At 49.9% G+C, this 20,490-nt stretch overlaps 1 protein-coding gene across 1 annotated transcript in view; it reads right to left on the bottom strand.

Annotated features, from left to right (window-relative positions):
• Nos1 (nitric oxide synthase 1) overlaps positions 1-20,490 on the bottom strand; it is a 92,887-nt gene that overhangs the window by 14,808 nt on the left and 57,589 nt on the right. The window contains exons 18-22 of the mRNA XM_052168551.1: positions 18,661-18,835; positions 15,257-15,395; positions 14,476-14,554; positions 4,737-4,930; positions 2,777-2,946 (exon numbers count right to left, since the gene is read on the bottom strand). Of these exons, the coding sequence (XP_052024511.1) occupies positions 2,777-2,946; positions 4,737-4,930; positions 14,476-14,554; positions 15,257-15,395; positions 18,661-18,835 (757 nt within the window). The remainder of the gene's footprint in view (positions 1-2,776; positions 2,947-4,736; positions 4,931-14,475; positions 14,555-15,256; positions 15,396-18,660; positions 18,836-20,490) is intronic.

Raw genomic sequence — 20,490 nt, forward strand, 5'->3', positions numbered from 1 at the left:
CTTTAATGCCTTGTTAAGTGACACATCAAATCTAACCGAGGGAGTTTAATTTTGTTGTGAGAACTCTAGGGGCCATAGACACTCACTCTGCAGCAACTGGCTATCATTATCCCATCTCTCAGATGAAGCCACTGAGGCCTGGAGGCCCGGTCAGCTAGGATTAGGCTTTGCATCTGAGCTGGGGAGGGTAGATAAACTTTAGCCAGATCAACAATCCCTGACGACCATATGTGCTGTGTGACCTGTGAGGTAAAACTAGTTTTTATAATTTTAAAAGATTTGCTTTAAATTATTTGTCTGTGTGTGTCTTGCATCTTGTGTCTGTGTGTCTATGTGTGTGTATGTGAGTTCTTGAAGAGGCCAGAAGAGGGCGCCAGAGTCCTTGGAGCTAGAAATACAGATGTTGTGTGTCCCCCCTGACGTGGGTGCCGAGAAGTGTATTGCATTCTTTGCAGGAACAGCAAGTTCTCTTAACTGCTGAGTCACTTCTTTAGCCCTGAGAATGGCAATTGCGTTTTTTTTCTTTCTTTCTTTTTTTTTTTTTTAAGATTTATTTATTTTATGTGAGTACCCTGTCACTATTTTCAGACACAACCAGGAGAGGGCATCAGATCCCATTACAGATGGCTGTGAGCCGCCATGTGGTTGCTGGGAATTGAACTCAGGACCTCTGGAAGAGCAGTCAGTGCTCTAACCGCTGACCCATCTATCTCTCCAGCCCAAGGCTGGTGTTTATAAAGTCTCTTTTTCCAGGGTTGAGTTGTACTGGCCTCAGTTGCGGGAGGCTGGTTACTGCCTTCTCTTGCTTGCTGTCTGAAAACCTAACCAGGTCCTCCTCCCCCTTCCTCCTCCTTCCTCTTCCCCTTTCTCTTCTCTCCTCCTCCCCCTCCTCCTCCCTCCTCCTGCCCTCTCCTCTCCTGGTCCATTTTCTCTCTCACAGGTATCTCTGAGAACAATAATTTAAAAATCCCATTTGTGGCCTGGAGAGATGGCTCGGTGGTTAAGAGCACTGACTGCTCTTCCTGAGGTTCTGAGTTCAATTCCCAACAACCACATGGTGGCTCACAGCTGTCTGTAATGAGATCTGACGCCCTCTTCTGGTGTGTTTGAAGACAGCTACAGTATACTCATATACATAAAATAAATCTTGAAAAAAATTCCATTCATTTATCCTGTCTGGTGACTTTGTGCGTTCAGGAAGAAACAGACTTCATATGAAACTCTCTTTCTCTCTCAAAGAATATTATGCAAAATGTTCCTTCTTCATACTTACCCCCACTACCGCTAAGCACAAGTTTCTAGTCTAAATTATCCATATTCTAAACGTTATAAAATCCCGCTAAGCTTAGGCTGTAATGACGCCCCCCCTCCAGTGGCCATCTGTCTCCAGCTCCCCACTTCAGAGTCCCAGCTGGTTTCTGGTGTTTACTTTCACATTTCTTGATAATATGTACTTGCTAATGAGCCTCTCTCTCTTGCTGCTCCCCCAGTTTCTTCCTGGATAGCAAAAGGTACGGCCTCTGCTGGGGGGCTTGCTTCCTGGGAGGGGAGCCCCCTCTCTGTGGGAAAGGCTGTGTTGGGTGGACCCCTGAGCAGGTAAGGTAACTTTATTTTAAATTATGTTGGTTCTTAAATTTTAGATTTATTTTATGTGACTGAATGTTTTGCTTGTATGTATGTATGTATGTATGTATGTATGCATGCATACCGTGAGTGTGCCTGGTGATTCCAAGAGGTCAGAAGAAGTAGTCTGATTCCCTGGAACTGGAGTTATGTGCTGCCACGTGGGTGCCGGGACTAAAACACTGGTCCTCTGCAAGATGCTCAGAACTGTACAGACATCTTCCCAGCTTATATTTGTTTTTATTTTTTGTGTACAGGGTGTGTGTGTGCGTGTGTGTGTGTAGGTTAAGAGGACAATTTCCCTGAGGAGCTGCTCTTTCCACCATCCATGTGGGTCCTGAACTGAACTCGGGATGTCAGAATTGGCAGCAGGTGCCCTTACACACCGAGCCATCTTGCCACCCTGTGTTTTTTGTTTTTTGTTTTTTTTTTTTTTTTTTTTTTTGTCATTGAACTATGTAGTTGAAGATGCCCTTGAACTCACAATCCTCCTGCCTCCACATCTTAAGTACGGGAATAACAGGCATGCACCACCAAGTCTAGTTTATGTTACCAGGGATCAAACCCAGGGCTTTCTGTGTGCTAGGCAAAAGCTCTACCTACTGAACCACATCTTCAGCCCTAGACACCGGTCTGAGCAAGGCCAGGCAACAGCTTGGGGCAAGTGCGTTCGTGGGTGTCTAGGCAAGGGCCGTAAAGCTAATGGGTTCCATCTAAGTATTAGGGGTCTCTCCTCTAGCCGTCATTTTTTTTTCTTTTTTGTAGCTACTCTGCAACAGAAAAACACCTTGTTACCACACCAGAATTAAACCCCTGCCTGTAAACCTGCTGCGAGGGTCTCTGCTCCCTTTTCTTTCATGCATCGGTTAAGGTGGTGTCGATAAGAGCTCAGAATCCCAAAGGAAAGTGGTAAGAGTTACCACAGCGATGTGGATGTGTACGGTGGTGACCAGAGCCTGAGTTTCAGGAGCGGTCGGCCACCTCCATTTGTCAGGGCTTAGAGCCCCGGAGACAGCAAACGGGCCGTATGCAAATGAGGACACGCCCCTTGCTCACGACTGCCACCTGCTGTAGACAGTTGGAAGAGCATTCTCAGTGCATTTCCCCCCCCCCCCCAATCCCAGGCCTCGCAGGGCTCTCAGGACCCACCCACCTTGCTGAGGACCAGCAGCCGCTGCTTCTCTTTCTCATTGGTGGCCAGGGAGGCGAACTGCTGCAGCTGCAGGGGCGTGGGCGGCGTGGTGATGTCCAGGTAGTACTTGAAGGCCTGGAAGATGGTGCAGGGTGGGAGGCGAGATTCATCCTTCCAATTACTGATGACACCTGGGGGAGGCACAGCGGGGATGAGGCTCCAGTCACTCACCACAGTCGTCACGCCAGGTGTGGAAAAGAAGCACAGAGAGGTTACAGAATCTGCCCGAGGCTACGCAGCTTTTGCGCGCTCCTGCGAGCGTGCATGCCTGCGCAGGCATTCTGGTCACACACCTAGCTTTAATGACACTGTGCCCTTGGCTCCATGTCCACAGCTTCTACATTTCAGAGCATTTGACAGAGGAACAAAATCAATGGAAAGAAAAAGTAATTTCATCCGTACCAAACTGTACAGACCATTTTTTTCTTGTTATTATCCCCAAACACTGTAGTGTAGCGAGTATTTATATAACATTTACATTACATTGGGTAAGCCACTAGAGAGGGTTTAAAGCTGACAGGAAGATTTGCATAAATGCTAGGTGAACGCAACAATGTACAGAAGTGTTATGTACACACAAGGCCTTTTCTGGAAGGGACTTGGGCATGTATGGATTCTGCCTCTATGTCCCTTCCAAACATGAGCCCCTGACCCTCCCATTACCATGGATGCCATAAGAATTTCCATAAGACACCATGAACTCCTAGTCTAACATGAGAACTCTGTGGGGTTGGGTTTACTAAGGGAGGGGCGTGCCTCTTCACAGTGGCTCCTTCCAAGGAGGTTGGCAGGAGGACCTTGACAGATGGCATGCCATTTCCACATTCTAGTTAGCTCCCCTGTCAAGGTGACAGTCATGGTGTCACAGGCTGTCAGGTGTGGCCACCAAGGCTCCTTGTACTGGAGCCTGGAGCCATGTCTATGAGGGGAAGGAGAAGCGTGTAGAAGGTTCTTCAAACCAGGTGTAGCGGCGGTTTGTGTCTGTGGTCCTAGCATTCAAGAGGGTGAGGGGGGGGTTGGAAGTTAGAAGTCAGCCTGGTCTACATAAAGGAAAGAAAGGGAGAAAGGGGGAGGGAGGAGGGAGGGAGGGAGAAGGAGGAAGGGAGAAGGGGAAAAGGGGAGAGGGAGGAGGGAGGGAGAAGGGGCAGGGGGAAGGGGGAGGGAAAAAGGAGAAAGGAGAAAGGGGGAGGGAGAAGGGGAAAGTGGAGAGGGAGAAGGGGGAGGGAGGAAGGGGGAGGGGAAAGGGGAGGGTGAAAGGGGGAAGGGAGGATGAAGGGGAGGAGAAGGGGGAAGGAAGAAAGGGGGAAGGGAGAAAGGGGGAGGGAGAAAAGGGGAAGGGAAAAAGGGGGAGGGGGAAGGGGAGAAAGGGGGAAGAAGGAGGGAGAAAGGGAGAGGGAGAAAAGGAGAGGGAGAAAAGGGGAGGGAGAAAAGGGGAGGGAGAGAGGGGAGGGAGAAAGGAGAGGGGGAAGGGAAAAAGGGGGAGGGAGAAAGGAAAAGGAGGGAGGGAGAAAGGAAAAAGGGGGAGGGAGAAAGGGGAGGGGGAAAGGAGAGGGGGAAGGGAAAAAGGGGGAGGGAGAAAGGAAAAGGAGGGAGGGAGAAAGGAAAAAGGGGGAGGGAGAAAGGGGAGGGGGAAAGGGGGAGGGAAAATGGAAAAAGGGGAGGGAGAAAGGAAAAGGGGGAGGGAGAAAGGGAGAAGGGAGAGGGAGAAGGGAGAAGGAGGTAAAGAACAGAAGCAAGGAAGGAGGAAGAGAAGAAAGGAAGGAGGAAGAGAAGGAAGGAAGGAGGCTACCGCTGACACATTTGTTGGCTGGAGTGAGGTAGGAAGCCCTCACAGATATGCCAACCATGCCCTGGCAGCCGCTCTGCCCACTGGGGGCGAGGCCCTCCTAGCCTTTCCAGCCAGTGCAGCCGGAAGCCTCACCCAGAGCCGTGTTCCTCTCCTCCAGCATCTCCACCTTCACCACGTGGTTGGCGGGTGGCGCATCCTCCAGCCGCTCAATGAGCGAGTTCACCAGGTCCTCGTGGTTGCCAGGGAAGACGCCCAGGTGGTCCCCTGGCTGGTACTGCAGCTCCTGATTCCCGTTGGTGTGGAGACGCACGAAGATGGTTGATCGGCTGCAGGGAACAAGGGGTGGGGGGTCGTGGGACAAAGCCCACCACTCTGTCTCCCCTTTGCCCCTGGTCTGTCTCTCTAGGCTGCAGAGGCCTCCTTCCATGCTCCCTGGCTCTGGTCTGCTGAGGTGCGTGCCCAGCACTCACCCCATAGTTTCTGCCAAGTTTGCCAGTCAGTTCTCCATCACAGAGCCAACGGCCAGGTCCTGGGCCAGGGACACCACACTTGTGATGGCTTACCTCCTTTCTTGGGGCTGGTCCCCATGTTCTCACGGCCTCCCTGGTGTTCCCAGCGCAGTGTTTCATGCTGGTTCCTTCTGATCTCCCAAGCCCCCAGCCCAGCCACAACCTGCTATTTTGTCTGAGGCGTATCTGTCCCCTGTATCTTCCTGCCCCTCCCCCACTTTCCTCCATTACAGTATCCTTTACCTCCTTACTTCTGAGGCTAGGATAATTGGAACACCATGACACAGGGCACTTATCTACTATGGCTGTGGCTTTATCACCCCGACAATGGCTGGCACACAGTATGTTCTGAGTCCTTGCCGAAAGCAGGCACTTCAGGGCTCCCGGGTTAACTAGTTGCTATAGCCATATCCTTTGTATCCATCAGGATTCTCTCAGGAACCAGCTGTTCACTGGAGCTACAGGCAGGATGCCCGATTTATAAAGCTCTATCATTTCTCATAGAATTCCATGCTTATTTTTTTTAAATGTGTATGTGCGTGCACAGTCGTGACCGTGGCATGTGCTTACCATGCATATGTGTGTGGGACAACGTAAGTGGCTCTGTTCATTGCTTCTGCTTTGTTGGCCTTGGGGATTGAACTCAGGTTGTCAGGCTTGGCAGCAGGCACCTTTACCCACTGAGCCCTCTTGCTGGCCCTCTGCTCTCTTTTGCGAGCAAGGTCCATTTGTAGTAGAAGGAAGGGCCGGCCAGAGGCTCAGGGCCTCTCGTGCATAGATCCATCAGTGTGAGAGTGAGGGACTCCAGGGAGAATCCATGCATCGGGTCACACGGGTTTGGGTCTGTGTGTTTCAAGTTCAGGAGGCCGATGTGAACCAGTTGCTTCAAGAGCAAATTCTTGGGGCTGGAGAGATAGCTCAGAGGCAGAGGACCCAGGTTCAATTCCCAGCACTCATGAGGCACCTGTTACTCCAGTTCTAAGGGAACTGCTCTTCCAGAGGACCTAGGTTCAATTCTCAGCACCCACAGGGTGGCTCACAACCATCTGTAACTTCAAGTCCCTCTTCTGGGGGAGATGGCTTAGTGGTTATAGTGCTTGCCTTGCAAATGAGAGCCTAAGGTTCCTATCTCCCACACCCACTGAGTATGACGTGGGCATGGTGGTCATTGATTTTAGCTTCAGAAATCGGGGACATGGGATCTCTGGAGCAAACTGCTTAGTAAGAATCTTAGGGAGAGCTCTGGGTTTCATGAAGAGATCCTGCCTCAAAGAATATGGTGGAGAGTCTCAACATTAACCTGGGGCCTCTGTGTACATGCAGGCATGTATGCATACATGAGCCCTGTACATGTGCATAGATGTACAAGTGAAAAGATGAAAATGAATAAAATTGTCTTGGGGCAGATCTACTGCATGTGAAATAGTATCTGCAGATGTAGATATGGGTTTAGCAATGTCATATGGGTTAGTCTGCAACCAGGCCAGTCTGTTCTTAGGTGAGTCTGCACTTGGGGGGAGGGGTCTGCACTTGAGTAGGTTTGCACCTTGGCTTGGGTGAACCTGCACCTGTGTGAGCCTGCACCTGGTGAGTCTGCACCTGGGCTAGTCTGCACCTGGGCTTGTCTGCACCTAATGAGTCTGCACCTGGGTGAATCTGCACCTGATGAGTCTGTACCTGGGTGAACCTGCACCTGGGCTAGTCTGTACCTAGGTGAACCTGCACCTGGGCTAGTCTGTACCTGGGTGAACCGGCACCTGATGAGTCTGCACCTGGTGAGTCTGAACCTGGGTGAGTCTGCACCTGGGTGAGTCTGCACCTGGTGAGTCTGAACCTGGGTGAGTCTGCACCTGGGTGAGTCTGAACCTGGTGAGTCTGAACCTGGTGAGTCTGAACCTGGGTGAGTCTGCGCTTGGGTGAGTCTGCGCCTGAGTGAATCTGCACCTGGTGAGTCTGCGCTTGGGTGAGTCTGCACCTGAGTGAGTCTGCGCTTGGGTAAGTCTGCGCTTGGGTAAGTCTGCGCCTGATGAGTCTGCACCTGAGTGAATCTGCACCTGGTGAGTCTGCACCTGGTGGGTCTGCGCTTGGGTGAGTCTGCACCTGGTGAGTCTGCACCTGAGTGAGTCTGCACCTGGGTGAGTCTGCGCTTGGGTAAGTCTGCACCTGATGAGTCTGCACCTGAGTGAATCTGTACCTGAGTGAATCTGCACCTGGTGAGTCTGCACCTGAGTGAATCTGTACCTGAGTGAATCTGCACCTGGTGAGTCTGCACCTGAGTGAATCTGTACCTGAGTGAATCTGCACCTGGTGAGTCTGCACCTGAGTGAATCTGTACCTGAGTGAATCTGCACCTGGTGAGTCTGCACCTGGTGGGTCTGCGCTTGGGTGAGTCTGCACCTGGTGAGTCTGCGCTTGGGTGAGTCTGCACCTGAGTGAGTCTGCACCTGGTGGGTCTGCACCTGGGTGAGCCTGCACCTGGTGAGTCTGCACTCTGAGCTGCAGGCTGCCATAGCTCTCCAGACCTCGTTATTTCCTCCTTGCCAACTGGTCTCAGTGGAGGGAGAAGCTCGTGTTCCCCACATGTAAGTCACACTTGAATAGACCAAGAGCACTTGCTATTTAGGGATGTTTTTGGCACAACCAAGAGCCCCTTTGTGCTTCGAATAGCCACCGATATTAAAAATAGCTAAACTGGCACAAATCTCTGTGTGTAAGTGGGGTGGGGAGAGCGTGAAGCTGTTTCTTGAAGCCTGGCACTCTGTTTGTGATATGGTGGACAGTTTGGAGGCTTCACTGCGTGTTCCTAGGGGTTGGGACGCCCCTTGCCTCTCCCAAGAGGGTCTGTACTCTCTGGGGTACTGAGCTTGTCAGTTACAGCATCTCTCTAGCTCTGATCAGCCTTTGGTTCCTGGGAGTAAAGACATCACGCACCACTGTGGTGACAGGAAGAGTGCAGCAGAAGACACCAACCAGCAGGGGGCGCCGCGAGGCCTCTAATTCAGGCGCTGGCTGCTCAACCACAGTTAATTCCGCAAAAGGCTTTCGAAGCAACCTGCATTTTCTTCCCTGCGCCAGAACTTGTTGCCAATGGAAAGGCCAAGGTCCTGACCCCGCTGACCTGGCTAATGCTCATTTGCTTTCTCCGAAGCCTTGTCTAAGTTCCTGCTTGTGATCCGGCAGTAAAGGAGGGGTCAGGACATGGCCAACGCGTGCCCGGAAGGTGGGTCCAGGGGCCACAACATCCGGGAATTTGCATGAGAAGACTTTGCAAATGACTAGCCGGGCATGGGTCTCAGGGCCAGCCGGAGCATCAATTACAGTCGCCCTCAATTCAGCTGCATCTTTTATGTTATGCTTTGGGGTAGAGATTTTTTCCTGCCCCTATCTTCAGTCATTGATTTCCTCCTCCAGTCCCTTCTCAGACAGAGGGCCTCGCACCGAGCGTAGCGCAGGCTGGCCGGGAGCTCATTCTGTAGCCCAGACTGGCTTTGAACCCTCGCTTCAGCGTGCCAAGTGCTAAGATTATAGGTGTGAACTACAGCCCATATGGGCCATTGAGGAGCGGTGGGGAGAAGGGCGGTTTGGGAAGCTGTAGCCATTCAGGCCTTGTATTTCCCTCTCCTCACAGTCTGTCCTGGCTCATTTCTTCCAGATACAGAAGTGTCACATGTACTCAGACACAGACACACACACACACACACTCTCACACTCAAAGACAGACTCACATACGACAGGGGTTCAGATAGGTTCACAAGTGAGACAAGAATTGCCTAATGCCCCGTGTTAAATAGAAAAATCTAAATCTCTAATAGCTCCATTTTACTTAGAGGGCAATGAGAGTCATGAGCGAGCCGCCCTCAGCAAGGCCTGGCCGTTAATACACATACAGGGAGCATTAGATACTGGGGGAGGGGAGGGGAAGGGAGGGGGAGGGGAGAGGGGGAGGGGAGGGGAGAGGGGGAGGGGGAAGGGGGGAGGAGGGCAGGATTTTGTTGTTGTTGTTTGCTTGTTTGTTTTGAGACAGGGTTTCTCTGTGTAGCCCTGGCTGTCCTGGAACTCACTCTGTAGACCAGGCTGGCCTCGAACTCAGAAATCCACCTGCCTCTGCCTCCCAAGTGCTGGGATTAAAGGCGTGAGCGCGACACCACGGGCCCCACCAGGATGTCTTATTCTCACTGAGGAGTCACTTGAAGATTTCATAGGGGTCAGGGGAGTGGCTGTGTGGCAGCGGTGGTGGCATGAGGGAGACAGTGGGTGAAGGTGGCCACTCTGTGGGCTGGTATTTGAACATACTGGGGACTGAGCACATAAAGAGCCCCACTCAGGGTGATGTAGGGGGAGGGGCAGCAAGAGTCTAAGTGTAGAAAAGGGGGCAGCACATGCTAGGAAAGGGGAGACGTTGCTTTTCTTTGTCCCTTTGTATTTTATGTCGGCGGTGCCTTTCTATGTTGTCCAAGCTCCCCTCAAACTCACTATGTAGCCCAGGCTGGCTCTGAATGAGTGATATACGCTAGGGTGATCAGGAACTCAAAATCCTCTTGCCTCAGCATTCTGGGGTATTAAAGGTATGAGCCACCGTACCTGACCGTGACTGCAGTTTGAGAGAGGTGATGGGTGGATCCCAGGGACCTCCTCATGACCTGTGTGATCCCTCAGAGACCTCTCCCTGACCTGTGTGACCCCAGGGACCTATGACCTATGTGTCCCCCAATGACCTCTTCATGACCTGTGTGGCCCCAGGGACCTCTCCATGATCTATGTGATCCCCCAGAGACCTCTTCATGACCTGTGTGACCCCAGGGACCTCTCCCTGACCTGCGTGACCCCAGGGACCTCTTCATGACCTGTGTGACCTCAGTGATCTATGACCTATGTGTTCCCCAATGACCTCTTCATGACCTGTGTGACCCCAGGGACCTCTCCCTGACCTGTGTGGCCCCAGGGACCTCTCCATGATCTATGTGATCCCCCAGAGACCTCTTCATGACCTGTGTGACCCCAGGGACCTCTCCCTGACCTGTGTGGCCCCAGGGACCTCTCCATGACCCATCTGGCAAAGATCTTAGAGAATCCCCTTTGGTCTGCAGAAACCACTGCAGGCTGCAAAACCGAGAGCTCATCCGCTTCAAGTAACATTTTAAAAAGATCTTTTGGGCTACCTTCTTAAAAAACAAACAAACAACAGAGTTCTTAGGCTGGGGAGACACACTGTAGTAAGGGTGCTTGCCATGAACGCAGAGGGCCCGAGTTCAGATTCCCCCTTGGAAGTGAAAAGTTGGATGAAGTTGCGTGTCTATAATCCTCCAGCTGCAGAGGAAGGTGCCTGGGGCTCACTGATCAGCAGTTTAGTTGAATCAATGCTCTCCAGGTTCAGTGAGAGCTTATCTCAGAAAGTAAGGCTGAGAACGATTGAGGGGGAGTCTATCTGTCACCTCGGGTCTCTATGCATATATGTACACAGATACACATACATGCACACATGTACACTTACACATACACACAGGTACAAACATGTACACACACGCACACCTGTGCATACATACACATACATGCACATGCATGAACACACGTACACATGTAAACAGGTAAAACATACACATATACATATGAACACATATGCATACACATGAAAATACATGCACATACATGTATACATGCACACACAAATACGTGTACACACCTGCACACACTTGCACACAGTGTTACAAATATGTGCACCCTGTGCAGATATAAAGATCTGTCTATTGGGACCCTCTCTGCCCACTGAAAATTCCCTTTGTGCCCACAAGTTAGCTCTTCCTTCTCTGAAGTCCACTCTCCTTAGCAAATACTCTCAATCCTTCATTCTCTCTCCTGCTCCTGACTTCTAGAACTTTCTGTGTTTCACCCCATCATACCACTCACTTGTACGCATTGCTTTTCCTAATTACTGTTGCCTGTACTGCAAGATTCATTTCCGGGCAGGATGCTGAGCGGGGTCGCTCTGTGGGGGTCACCGGCCTTGGTGGTTTACTTCCTCCTTGGCACTTTGCTTGTAATTAAGGATTGCTAGTGGGAACAGTTTGTGAGATCTTGTTTATGGCTCCCTAGGCCAGAGAGCCAAACCTTTGGCCCTGGCAGGTGGATAAGTTATGCTTTTCCATTCAAAAAATTAAACTCTATAAAGCATTATCTTAAAAAACCCCCTTATTTAGTTATTTTTATTTTATATGTATGTGGACGGCTGTTTGTCTACATGTACATCTGTGCACCACATGCTTGCCTGGGCCCACAGAGACCAGAAGAGGGCGCCAGATCCCCTGGAACTGGAGTTATACACAGTTGTGAGCCACTATATGGGTGCTGGGTATTAAAGTCCTTTAGTAGAACAGCTAGGGCTCTTGTTCCAGGCTGCAAAGTGATGTTATCTTAAAGTGATAAAGGGAAATTTGTTCCTTTCTCTACTAATTTACAACTATTTTAACTCAATTCCAGTTCCTAGCATTGCTTGGAATATTCCTTTGTTAATAACGTTTTGCCAGAGTCAGGTCCCTCCTGGCAGCGGACAGAGGTGGACAGAAAGACCATTTGCTGGTGTCCTTGCTGTCTAAGAACTGTGCTCCAGGGAGGACTCGCCACACACTGGCTTTCCAGCATCCATGGTTCCTCAGTAACCTTAAAACCTCTCTTCCGACAGTTACTCTCCATCAGATGTCTCAATGCACCTAATGTTGCATTAAACTGATTGTTCAAAGATATTAGATGCCTAATATATGCCTTTAATGCCTAAGAGCCTGTGAGAGGCAGTTCAAGAGGCTCGGGGTTCTGTCCCATTGACCTCTTTACTCAAAGGCTCGGAAGGGCATGCAGGAAGCATGCATGCCAGATCGGGGGCGACACAAGGAAGCTGGGAGGAGCAAGGCATGTGAGTGGATCCTGTCCTGCGCCAGCATCTTCAGGAGGCACATTTGCAATGGTCACAGCAGCCGGGCACGTGTTATGGAGGCCATCTGTGGAGTCATTTGGATAACCAGGTCAGTGTGACCTTGGAAAAGTCGCTGGCATTTTCTCAGGGTCACTTCTCATGTCTAACACGTGAGATATGTCATAATATAATATATATGTTATAATACAATATAACATGTGTTATAATGAATTGCGGCCTTTGCTTTCTGGGCTGGTGTGAGTGAGAAACTACCCAGAGGGCTCAGCTCGGGGTGTGGGAGACAGAATATATTAGATATAAGCGTGCAAGCTTGCTGCCAGTAATTCAAGAAAAAACACTTATTTTTATTTTGTCTATGAATGTTTCAAATGTATGCATGTTTATTTTTGCTCATGGAGGCCAGAAGGGGGAGCCAAATCTCTTAGGACTGGAGTATAGTTGTGTGTGTGTGTGTGTGTGTGTGTGTGTGTGTGTGAGGGGGCAGAGGGGCAGGCACATGGACGCTGGGGACTAAACCATGGTCCTCTGCAAGAGCAGCCAGTGCTTTTAACCAATGAGCCATCTATTTCCCCCTTTCCACCGTCTACCCAGTGACTTTTCCTAAAGCCACACAGACCCAGCTTATGTGTGAACGAGCTGGGGTCAGTCCCTAGGGCTGGAAAAAAATTGGAAAAAAAATTCCTGAGAGGGACTCAGTGCGGAGATTTGAAAATTTACTTATAGAAGCTGACGGACAGCCAGTCTGGGTGTGATCAGGCTGGCCCCAGTGAGGACACAGGCTTAAATGGTGATTGGGTTGGCTCTGAGGACGGCGCCTGCATGGCAGGTGATATTAGCATGACCTGTTTAGACTGGTTATGGCAGTGACTGGTGCAGCACAGATGCTGGTGGGGATCATGCAGCTTCTGCTGCTGCTGGGGTCTGAGAGGTATATTTCCAGTGGACAGCAAGAGCCCTGTGATTAAATCCCAAAGCTCAGGAATTCATATACTAAGGAAAACAGCTTAGAGGCTCTGGGACCCAAAGGTCAGTGACCTTGGCCATTCAAACCTCTCATTAAGAAGAAGTGAATTTGTTTTGAGTGTCGCTGAATAGGGCTTAACCGGGTTTTATGTCGAGTGCTAAGACTTAAAATATAGTTCAGTGGTCCTGAACTTGATTAGTATGCATAAGACCCCACAGGCTCAAGACCCAGAATCATATAACACAAAAGCCACAAGCCCAGGTGCTGAGACATACATACTTTATATCGGACAGCAAGGTGCTTGGCTGCAGTAGATATTAAGATATTTGGCTCTGTTGGGGAGTAAGATAATTTCGAGGGCTGGGGAGATGGCTCAGAGGGTAAAAGCACTCACTGTACAAGCCCTAGAATTCAGATCTCTACAAGCCACACAAAAGGCTGGAGAGATGGCACTGGTGCCCACCAGCGAGGACACATCCAGCACCCCCCATGGTGGCTCACAATCACCTTTAGCTCCAGTTTGCAGGGATCTGACAGTCTTTTCTGGCCTTGGCAAACACTGTACTTAGCAGGTCTCTCTCTCTCTCTCTCTCTCTCTCTCTCTCACACACACACACACACACACACACACACACTGAACAACGACAAAGCCAAATGCAGAGCACATGTATTCGAAAGCCTGGTGTCCCTGTAGGAAGAGACAGAAGGCTCTACAAGAGCTCCAGGGGCCAGATCTTCTGGCTTATGCAGCTGTGAAGAGACCCCGCCTCAAACAAAGTGGGAGGTGAGGACGGCCACCCTAGGCCGTCCCCAGTCTCCCTCAGCATGCTGTAATGTGTGCATGTGATGTATTACAGTACACTGATGAGCCCGCACTGCTACTCCGCAGGGCAGGTAGCTACTTCTGCAGACTCTAGAGCAGCGAGCGGGTCCCAGCCTTCCTAATACTGAGACCCTGTAATACAGTTGTGACCCTCCAACCATACAATTATGTTTGTTGCTACTTCATAACTGAAAAATTGCTACTGTTATGAACTGTAATGAACATATCCATGTTTTCCAATGGTCCAAGGTGACCCCTGTGAAAGGGTCATTTGACACCCCAGCTCCCCACCCCTACCAAAAGGAGCCCCACCCCACAGTTTGAGATCAACCGCCCTAGACAAAAATAAGAGTAAGCAATTACTTGGGCGAAGCACTTTCTGATGGAGATGCTACCCAAAGTGGACATGTGCCTATGTCACAGGTGACCCTGTGATAAGGCCACCCTGAAACCTGTTTCCTCTGCCTACCTCTCCTTTATCCCCATCTTTGGTGGGGAGCACAGGGAAGGGAAGGCAGGAATCCCAGGACCTGGTGGGAGGGGATTGCAGCAGCTTGTAGCGGTCTCTGGGGTCTGAGTTCTCCTTTCTGGCTATGGGTGGCAGTTGGGAGCGGGGAGGATTGCTGCTGAATGATGCCAGGGGTTCCTACCTGGATTTAGGGCTTTGCAGGTTTTGGCGGCTGAGGAGTCGAGCGGCCGAGACTCGTTTTTTGTGAACATTGGAAAGACCTGTGGGGAGAGAAATAATGGTTGCTATGAAAGGTGGTTAAACAACTGTCCACAAAGCCTTGCCTGCTTTGGCTATGTGTGTGTGCACATATGTCTATATGTGTAATGGTGTGTGCACAGGGTGTGTGTAGGTGTGTGTGAATTAGCCAGAGAATAGCCGGGTCTGTCATTGTTTAGGTGCTGTGTGAGCTGGTCTTTTGAGACAGGGTCTCTCGCTGGCCTGGAGCTGGCAGGCTAGTGAGCCCCAAGATTCTCTTGCCTGCACTTCCCCAGGGTTGGGACGACAACCATGTGCCAAGCATGGCTGGCTCTTTCATGGGTCCTAGGGAACTGAACATGGATCTTGGTGTCTGTGAAGCCTAATACTTGACCAACTGAGCCATTCCCCAGACCCCTCTCCAAAGCTTGCTCTGGTGTGGAAGGGGTGAATGAAGTAGGCAGGCATGGGTGGGGCTCTGTGAGGTGGGTACAGACACTGAACCAAATGCCAAGGCGACTGGGAGGGAGGTGAGGATGCAGAGAGGCTCCCAGTTGTACAGTCCCCTGCCTGTGGGGACAGAAGCGTGGCCTGCATGTGCAAGGGCTTCTCCGAAAGGGGGACCAGAGTGACACAGCTACCGTCCCCACACACCCCTGAGGGGAGCTCTCCAGCCCCACCCTCCCCCAAGGTTACAGAGGAGTCCCAAAGGATGTGTCAGGTACCTTGGGTCAGCTCTGGAGCTTCTGCCACATACGTGAGGCGGAATTTGTTCCTCTTCCAGCTGCGGTCATTGCTGATGAGGGAATTGTTTGCCTTCTCAATGTTGACGTCATCCCCCACGCAGAAGACATCACAGGCTGCCTGCGGCCCAGAGAGAGTGATCCTAGATGTTAGACTAGTTATCCTAGGTAGTTCCTCCCCAGGAGCTCCAAGTCATGGAAGCCTCCCTTCCTCCCTCTCTTTCTCTCTTCTCTTCCCATTCCCTCCTCCCTCTCTACATCTATTAATTCAGATACCTATCCTTTCTTTACTATCCACTCACTAGCCTATACATTCATCCATTGACCTACCCACCCTTTCATCTACCTAGCTATCTGTCCATCTACCTACCAATTCTTTATTCTACCCACCCACCCATCCATCCATCCTACCATCCATCCATTCTACCATCCACCCACCCATTCATCATGCATCTATCATCCATCTATCCTACCATCCATCATCCATCCATCCATCCATTGGTTGGTCCATCCATCCATCCATCCATCCACCCACCCATCATCTACTCATCCATCCATCCATCCATCCATCCATCATCCACTCATCCATCCATCCACCATCCATTCATCCATCCATCATCCACTCATCCATCTATCCATTCATCCTACCATCCATCCATTCTACCATTCGTCATCCATCCATCATCCATCTATCCATCCATCATTCACTCATCCATCCATCCATCCTACCATCTATCCATTCTACCATTCACCTACCCATCCATCATCCATCCATCTATCCATTCTAACATTCACCCACCCATCCATCATCCATCCATCCATCCATCCTACCATCTATCCATTCTAACATTCACCCACCCATCCATCATCCATCCATCTATCCATTCTAACATTCACCCACCCATCCATCATCCATCCATCCATCCATCCATCCATTCTAACATTCACCCACCCATCCATCATCCATCCATCCATCCATCCATCTATCCATCCATCCATCTATCCATTCTAACATTCACCCACCCATCCATCATCCATCCATCCATCCATCCATCCATCCATCTATCCATCCATCCATCTATCCATTCTAACATTCACCCACCCATCCATCATCCATCCATCTATCCATTCTAACATTCACCCACCCATCCATCATCCATCCATCCATCATCCATCTATCTATCCATTCTAACATTCACCCACCCATCCATCATCCATCCATCCATCCATCCATCCACCCATCCATCCATCCTACCATCTATCCATTCTAACATTCACCCACCCATCCATCATCCATCCATCTATCCATTCTAACATTCACCCACCCATCCATCATCCATCCATCCATCCATCCATCCATCCATCCATCCTACCATCTATCCATTCTAACATTCACCCACCCATCCATCATCCATCCATCTATCCATTCTAACATTCACCCACCCATCCATCATCCATCTATCTATCCATTCTAACATTCACCCACCCATCCATCATCCATCCATCTATCCATCCATCCATCTATCCATTCTAACATTCACCCACCCATCCATCATCTATCCATCTATCCATCCATCCATCTATCCATTCTAACATTCACCCACCCATCCATCATCTATCCATCCATCCATCCATCCATCCATCCATTGGTCAGTCCATCCATCCATTCATTGGCCCATCCATCTATCCATTGGTCCATCCATCATCATTCATCCATCCACACCCCCAGCCATTTACCTTTCTACTCACCCATCTATTTGTCCATCTCCACCTAATCTACCATCCACCTATTTATTCATACATCCATTCATCTACACCCCCACCATCTACCCCACCCATCTGTCACCCTACATTTTGATCAGTGACTTGAGGGCCTTACTTCTACTGAGGATACATCCATGATGGCATTTATTACTAAATCCCACATGCCCAGAGGCTTAACATTAAAAATGAAAGTAAATACCATAGAATTTCCTTTCATCTTCTTCAAAAGGATTAAAACAATTATATAAAGCCAGTACACGCTGTCTGGATACATGGTTTTATTTTTTTGGTTTTTGTTTTCTTCTGTTTCCTTTTTGGTCAAAGCTCCTTTATCAGCAAACAATAATTCTAAGAGTTACTGCTCAGAACCATTAGTAAACATTTTCTGAGACAGGTTCAGAAAGGTCTTTAATATTTGGGCTCCTGTGATGCCCCTGCCCCAGCCTCTCAAATAATGGCATCTGACATAAACAACCATGGGACTACTCTTCAGTGAAATTTAAAGTTTTCAAACATAGGTCTTATTATTATCTGGCTGTGTGCTGATTTACAAACATTGTCATGTTCATTAATAGAAAAACAGAAAAGCAAAATATCGTATGGTGGAATATTATTTGACCACAAAAAGGGATAAGGTGGTGACCTGTGCAGATGAACCTTAAAAACTTTATAATAAGGGAAAGAAGCCTGTTGTGAAATGTCATCTGGCATTGGATTCCATCCCTAGGAAATGAACAGGAAGGAAAGTCTACAGACACAGAAATGAGTGACAGTTCTTGCCAGGGATGGGATGGGAAAACAGGAGCACGGTTCTCAACCTGTAGGTTGCAACTGCTCTGGGGGTCACATATCAGACACTTAGGACTCAGTGGCAAAATCACAGTTATGGAGTAGCAATGAAATAATTTTATGATTGGTGGTCACCACAACCTTAGGAACTGTATTAAAGGGCCGCAGTGTTAGGGAGGCTGAGAACCACTGGTTCAGGCCTTTCAGGATCCTAACCTCTGGGATGCTCCGTCAAGGCGTCAAGGCTGGCTGATGAGCTGAGGAGAGACAGCTCTCTCAGAGGTGAGTCAACCGGCAACCATCTGACTCCCCATGTCCGGGAGGAAATCCAGGGACAGGTTTACAGACACAGACCCCCCCCCCCCAACCCACAGAGCCTGGCCCTACGTTTCCCCCTTTGCCTTCTGCACAGGCTCAATGACAGAAGCTGGCAGGGCCTTTCCTTCAGGGGCTGCCGATGAGGATGGAGCCCAGGCCAGTGCAGAGGACAGAGAGTAAAAGCCACAGGGCAGGTGCTCAGTGCCCCGGGAGTCTGGGTGTAAAATGTGCATGTTTGAGGTTGCTCGAATTCACTGAAGCTCTCTCCTGGCTGTGTGCACTGGGGACAAGCCCTCCCTTCCCATCCCCCTCTCTTGCCTTCATTTCCCTTAGAGTCTCCTTTCTTTCTCCCTCCCTCCCTTCTCTCCCTCTTTTTCTCCCCTCCTCCCACCTCCCTTCCTTTCCCATGCTAGGCAAACAGCCTACCACTGAGCCATCTCACCACCGAGTCTCCCCCTCCCCCGGCGCCTGCCATGGACAGCTTGGCGCTGTCTGGGGTACTGTGCTTCCCATACCTTGAAGACTTTCTTGGCCCAGGTCCTGAAAGCTTCTTCCTGCCCGCAGAGCTCATCCCCCTCTCTCATCTTCAGGATCCTCTCCCCTCCCAGCTCTTCCAGGAGGGTGTCCACTGCGTGCCCAAAGGCACAGAAGTGGGGGTACGCCCGAGAGCCCAGGCCAAATACTGAGAACCTGTCCAGGAGAAAAGAGGAGGTCTGTGATGGGGGTTGAGGGGCGTGGGAGATGGGTGTGTGTGTCGGGCCTGGTACCACGGGCTGATTAGCGTTACTTTGAAATTCACATGAGTCTTGAACCCCTTATGGGACTGTATGTTGAAACAGGAGCTTTAAGGAAGTGATGAAGGTTAGTAAGAGTCCTATAAAGTCAATTTCCTCTCCTTCTCTGCCCCTCCTCTCCAGCAGGGAGGTTACTCACTGACAAGCTAGTAAGAGAAGCCAGCAGGAACCCACCCCCTGCTGATCTTCTAGCTTTCAGAAAAAAACACTTTTCCAGGAAAGGATGACTTCCACCCCAAGGGCTCTGCAGACCCTTTCTCTTGGTCTCTAAAAGCGATGGCTGCTTCCAGAGAAAGTTCTAGTGGCTTTGAGGAGGGAGGGCAAGGAGGGCAATGATCAGGAAACATGGGCTGTTGGACCTATACTCCTGCATTCCTTAGATCTTTGACAGAAAAGAATCTCGGCAGGATGCTTCCATTTGAGACAAGTCAATTTGTTTTAAGAAGGAATCCTAAAAAGAATTCTAATAACTCTCTGTCGGCCTTTGAATACAGCCATCTCCCTCAGACACGTGACTCCTGTGCTCACCAGCTGTGGATCAGGTGGCTGACTCATGACAACACTTCTGGACAGAATGAGGGGCCGATGCCACAGTCACTGGGAGAATCAGGTTTCCATGACAGTTGCTACTTTTGAGTACAAAGTTCCTATTTTAAACCTTGAAACCAACAGGTGACTAAATTCTCATCTGCAGGGCCAGATAGCAAAGATACATACATAAGATTTCAAAGTTGGGGGTGGGGTGGGGTGGGGTGGGGATAGGGGTGGAGGATGGGGGTGGGAGTAGGGGTGGGGTGGGTTTAGATAAGGAAAGACAAATGCCTGCATATTTTTTAGTGGCTGAAATTAAAATATCACCATAATAATGAAGTGCAATTATTTTTAGTGTGTGTACATATGTGTACGAAGGACAGATGTCAACTTTAAGTGTTGTCTCCAAACAGCATTTGGGAGGGGGAGGGGCAGGGCTGCTCACTGGGACCTGAGCCGCCTCCTGTCTCTCTTCATTGGTGCTGGGGTTACAGCTGCATACAGCTGCTATTACACCTGCTTTTCACCTAGAACTCAGGTTCTCAAGCTGGTATGACAGGCACTCTTCAGACTGAGTCCCTCGCCATGCTCCTGAGTAAAATTCTTTAAATACAGGTCCACCAGTGGGAAGAAGGGATGGTTTTATTTGGAGGAGGGGGATCGAGGGAGACAGAATTTTGCCTAAGATGTGAAGGTAATACAAAATTATGTTCTGATATCAAAACCTAAGAACTGGGCTGGAGAGATGGCTCAGCGGGTAAGAGCACTGACTGCTCTTCCGAAGGTCCTGAGTTCAAATCCCAGCAACTACGTGGTGGCTCGCAACCATCTGTAAAGAGATCTGATGCCCTCTTCTGGTGTCTGAAGACAGCTACAGTGTACTTAGATTTAATAATAAATAAATCTAAAAAGAAAAAAAAACCCAAAACCTAAGAGCTGTTCCACATTATAAGTGAAACCTGATACAGACTACAGGCTTTGGCTGATAAACAGGTAGCCGCGCCCATTGGCGTGGGCTGC

Source organism: Apodemus sylvaticus, chromosome 22 (genome assembly GCF_947179515.1).
Source record: "Apodemus sylvaticus chromosome 22, mApoSyl1.1, whole genome shotgun sequence".
NCBI classification, from domain to species: Eukaryota; Metazoa; Chordata; class Mammalia; order Rodentia; family Muridae; genus Apodemus; species Apodemus sylvaticus.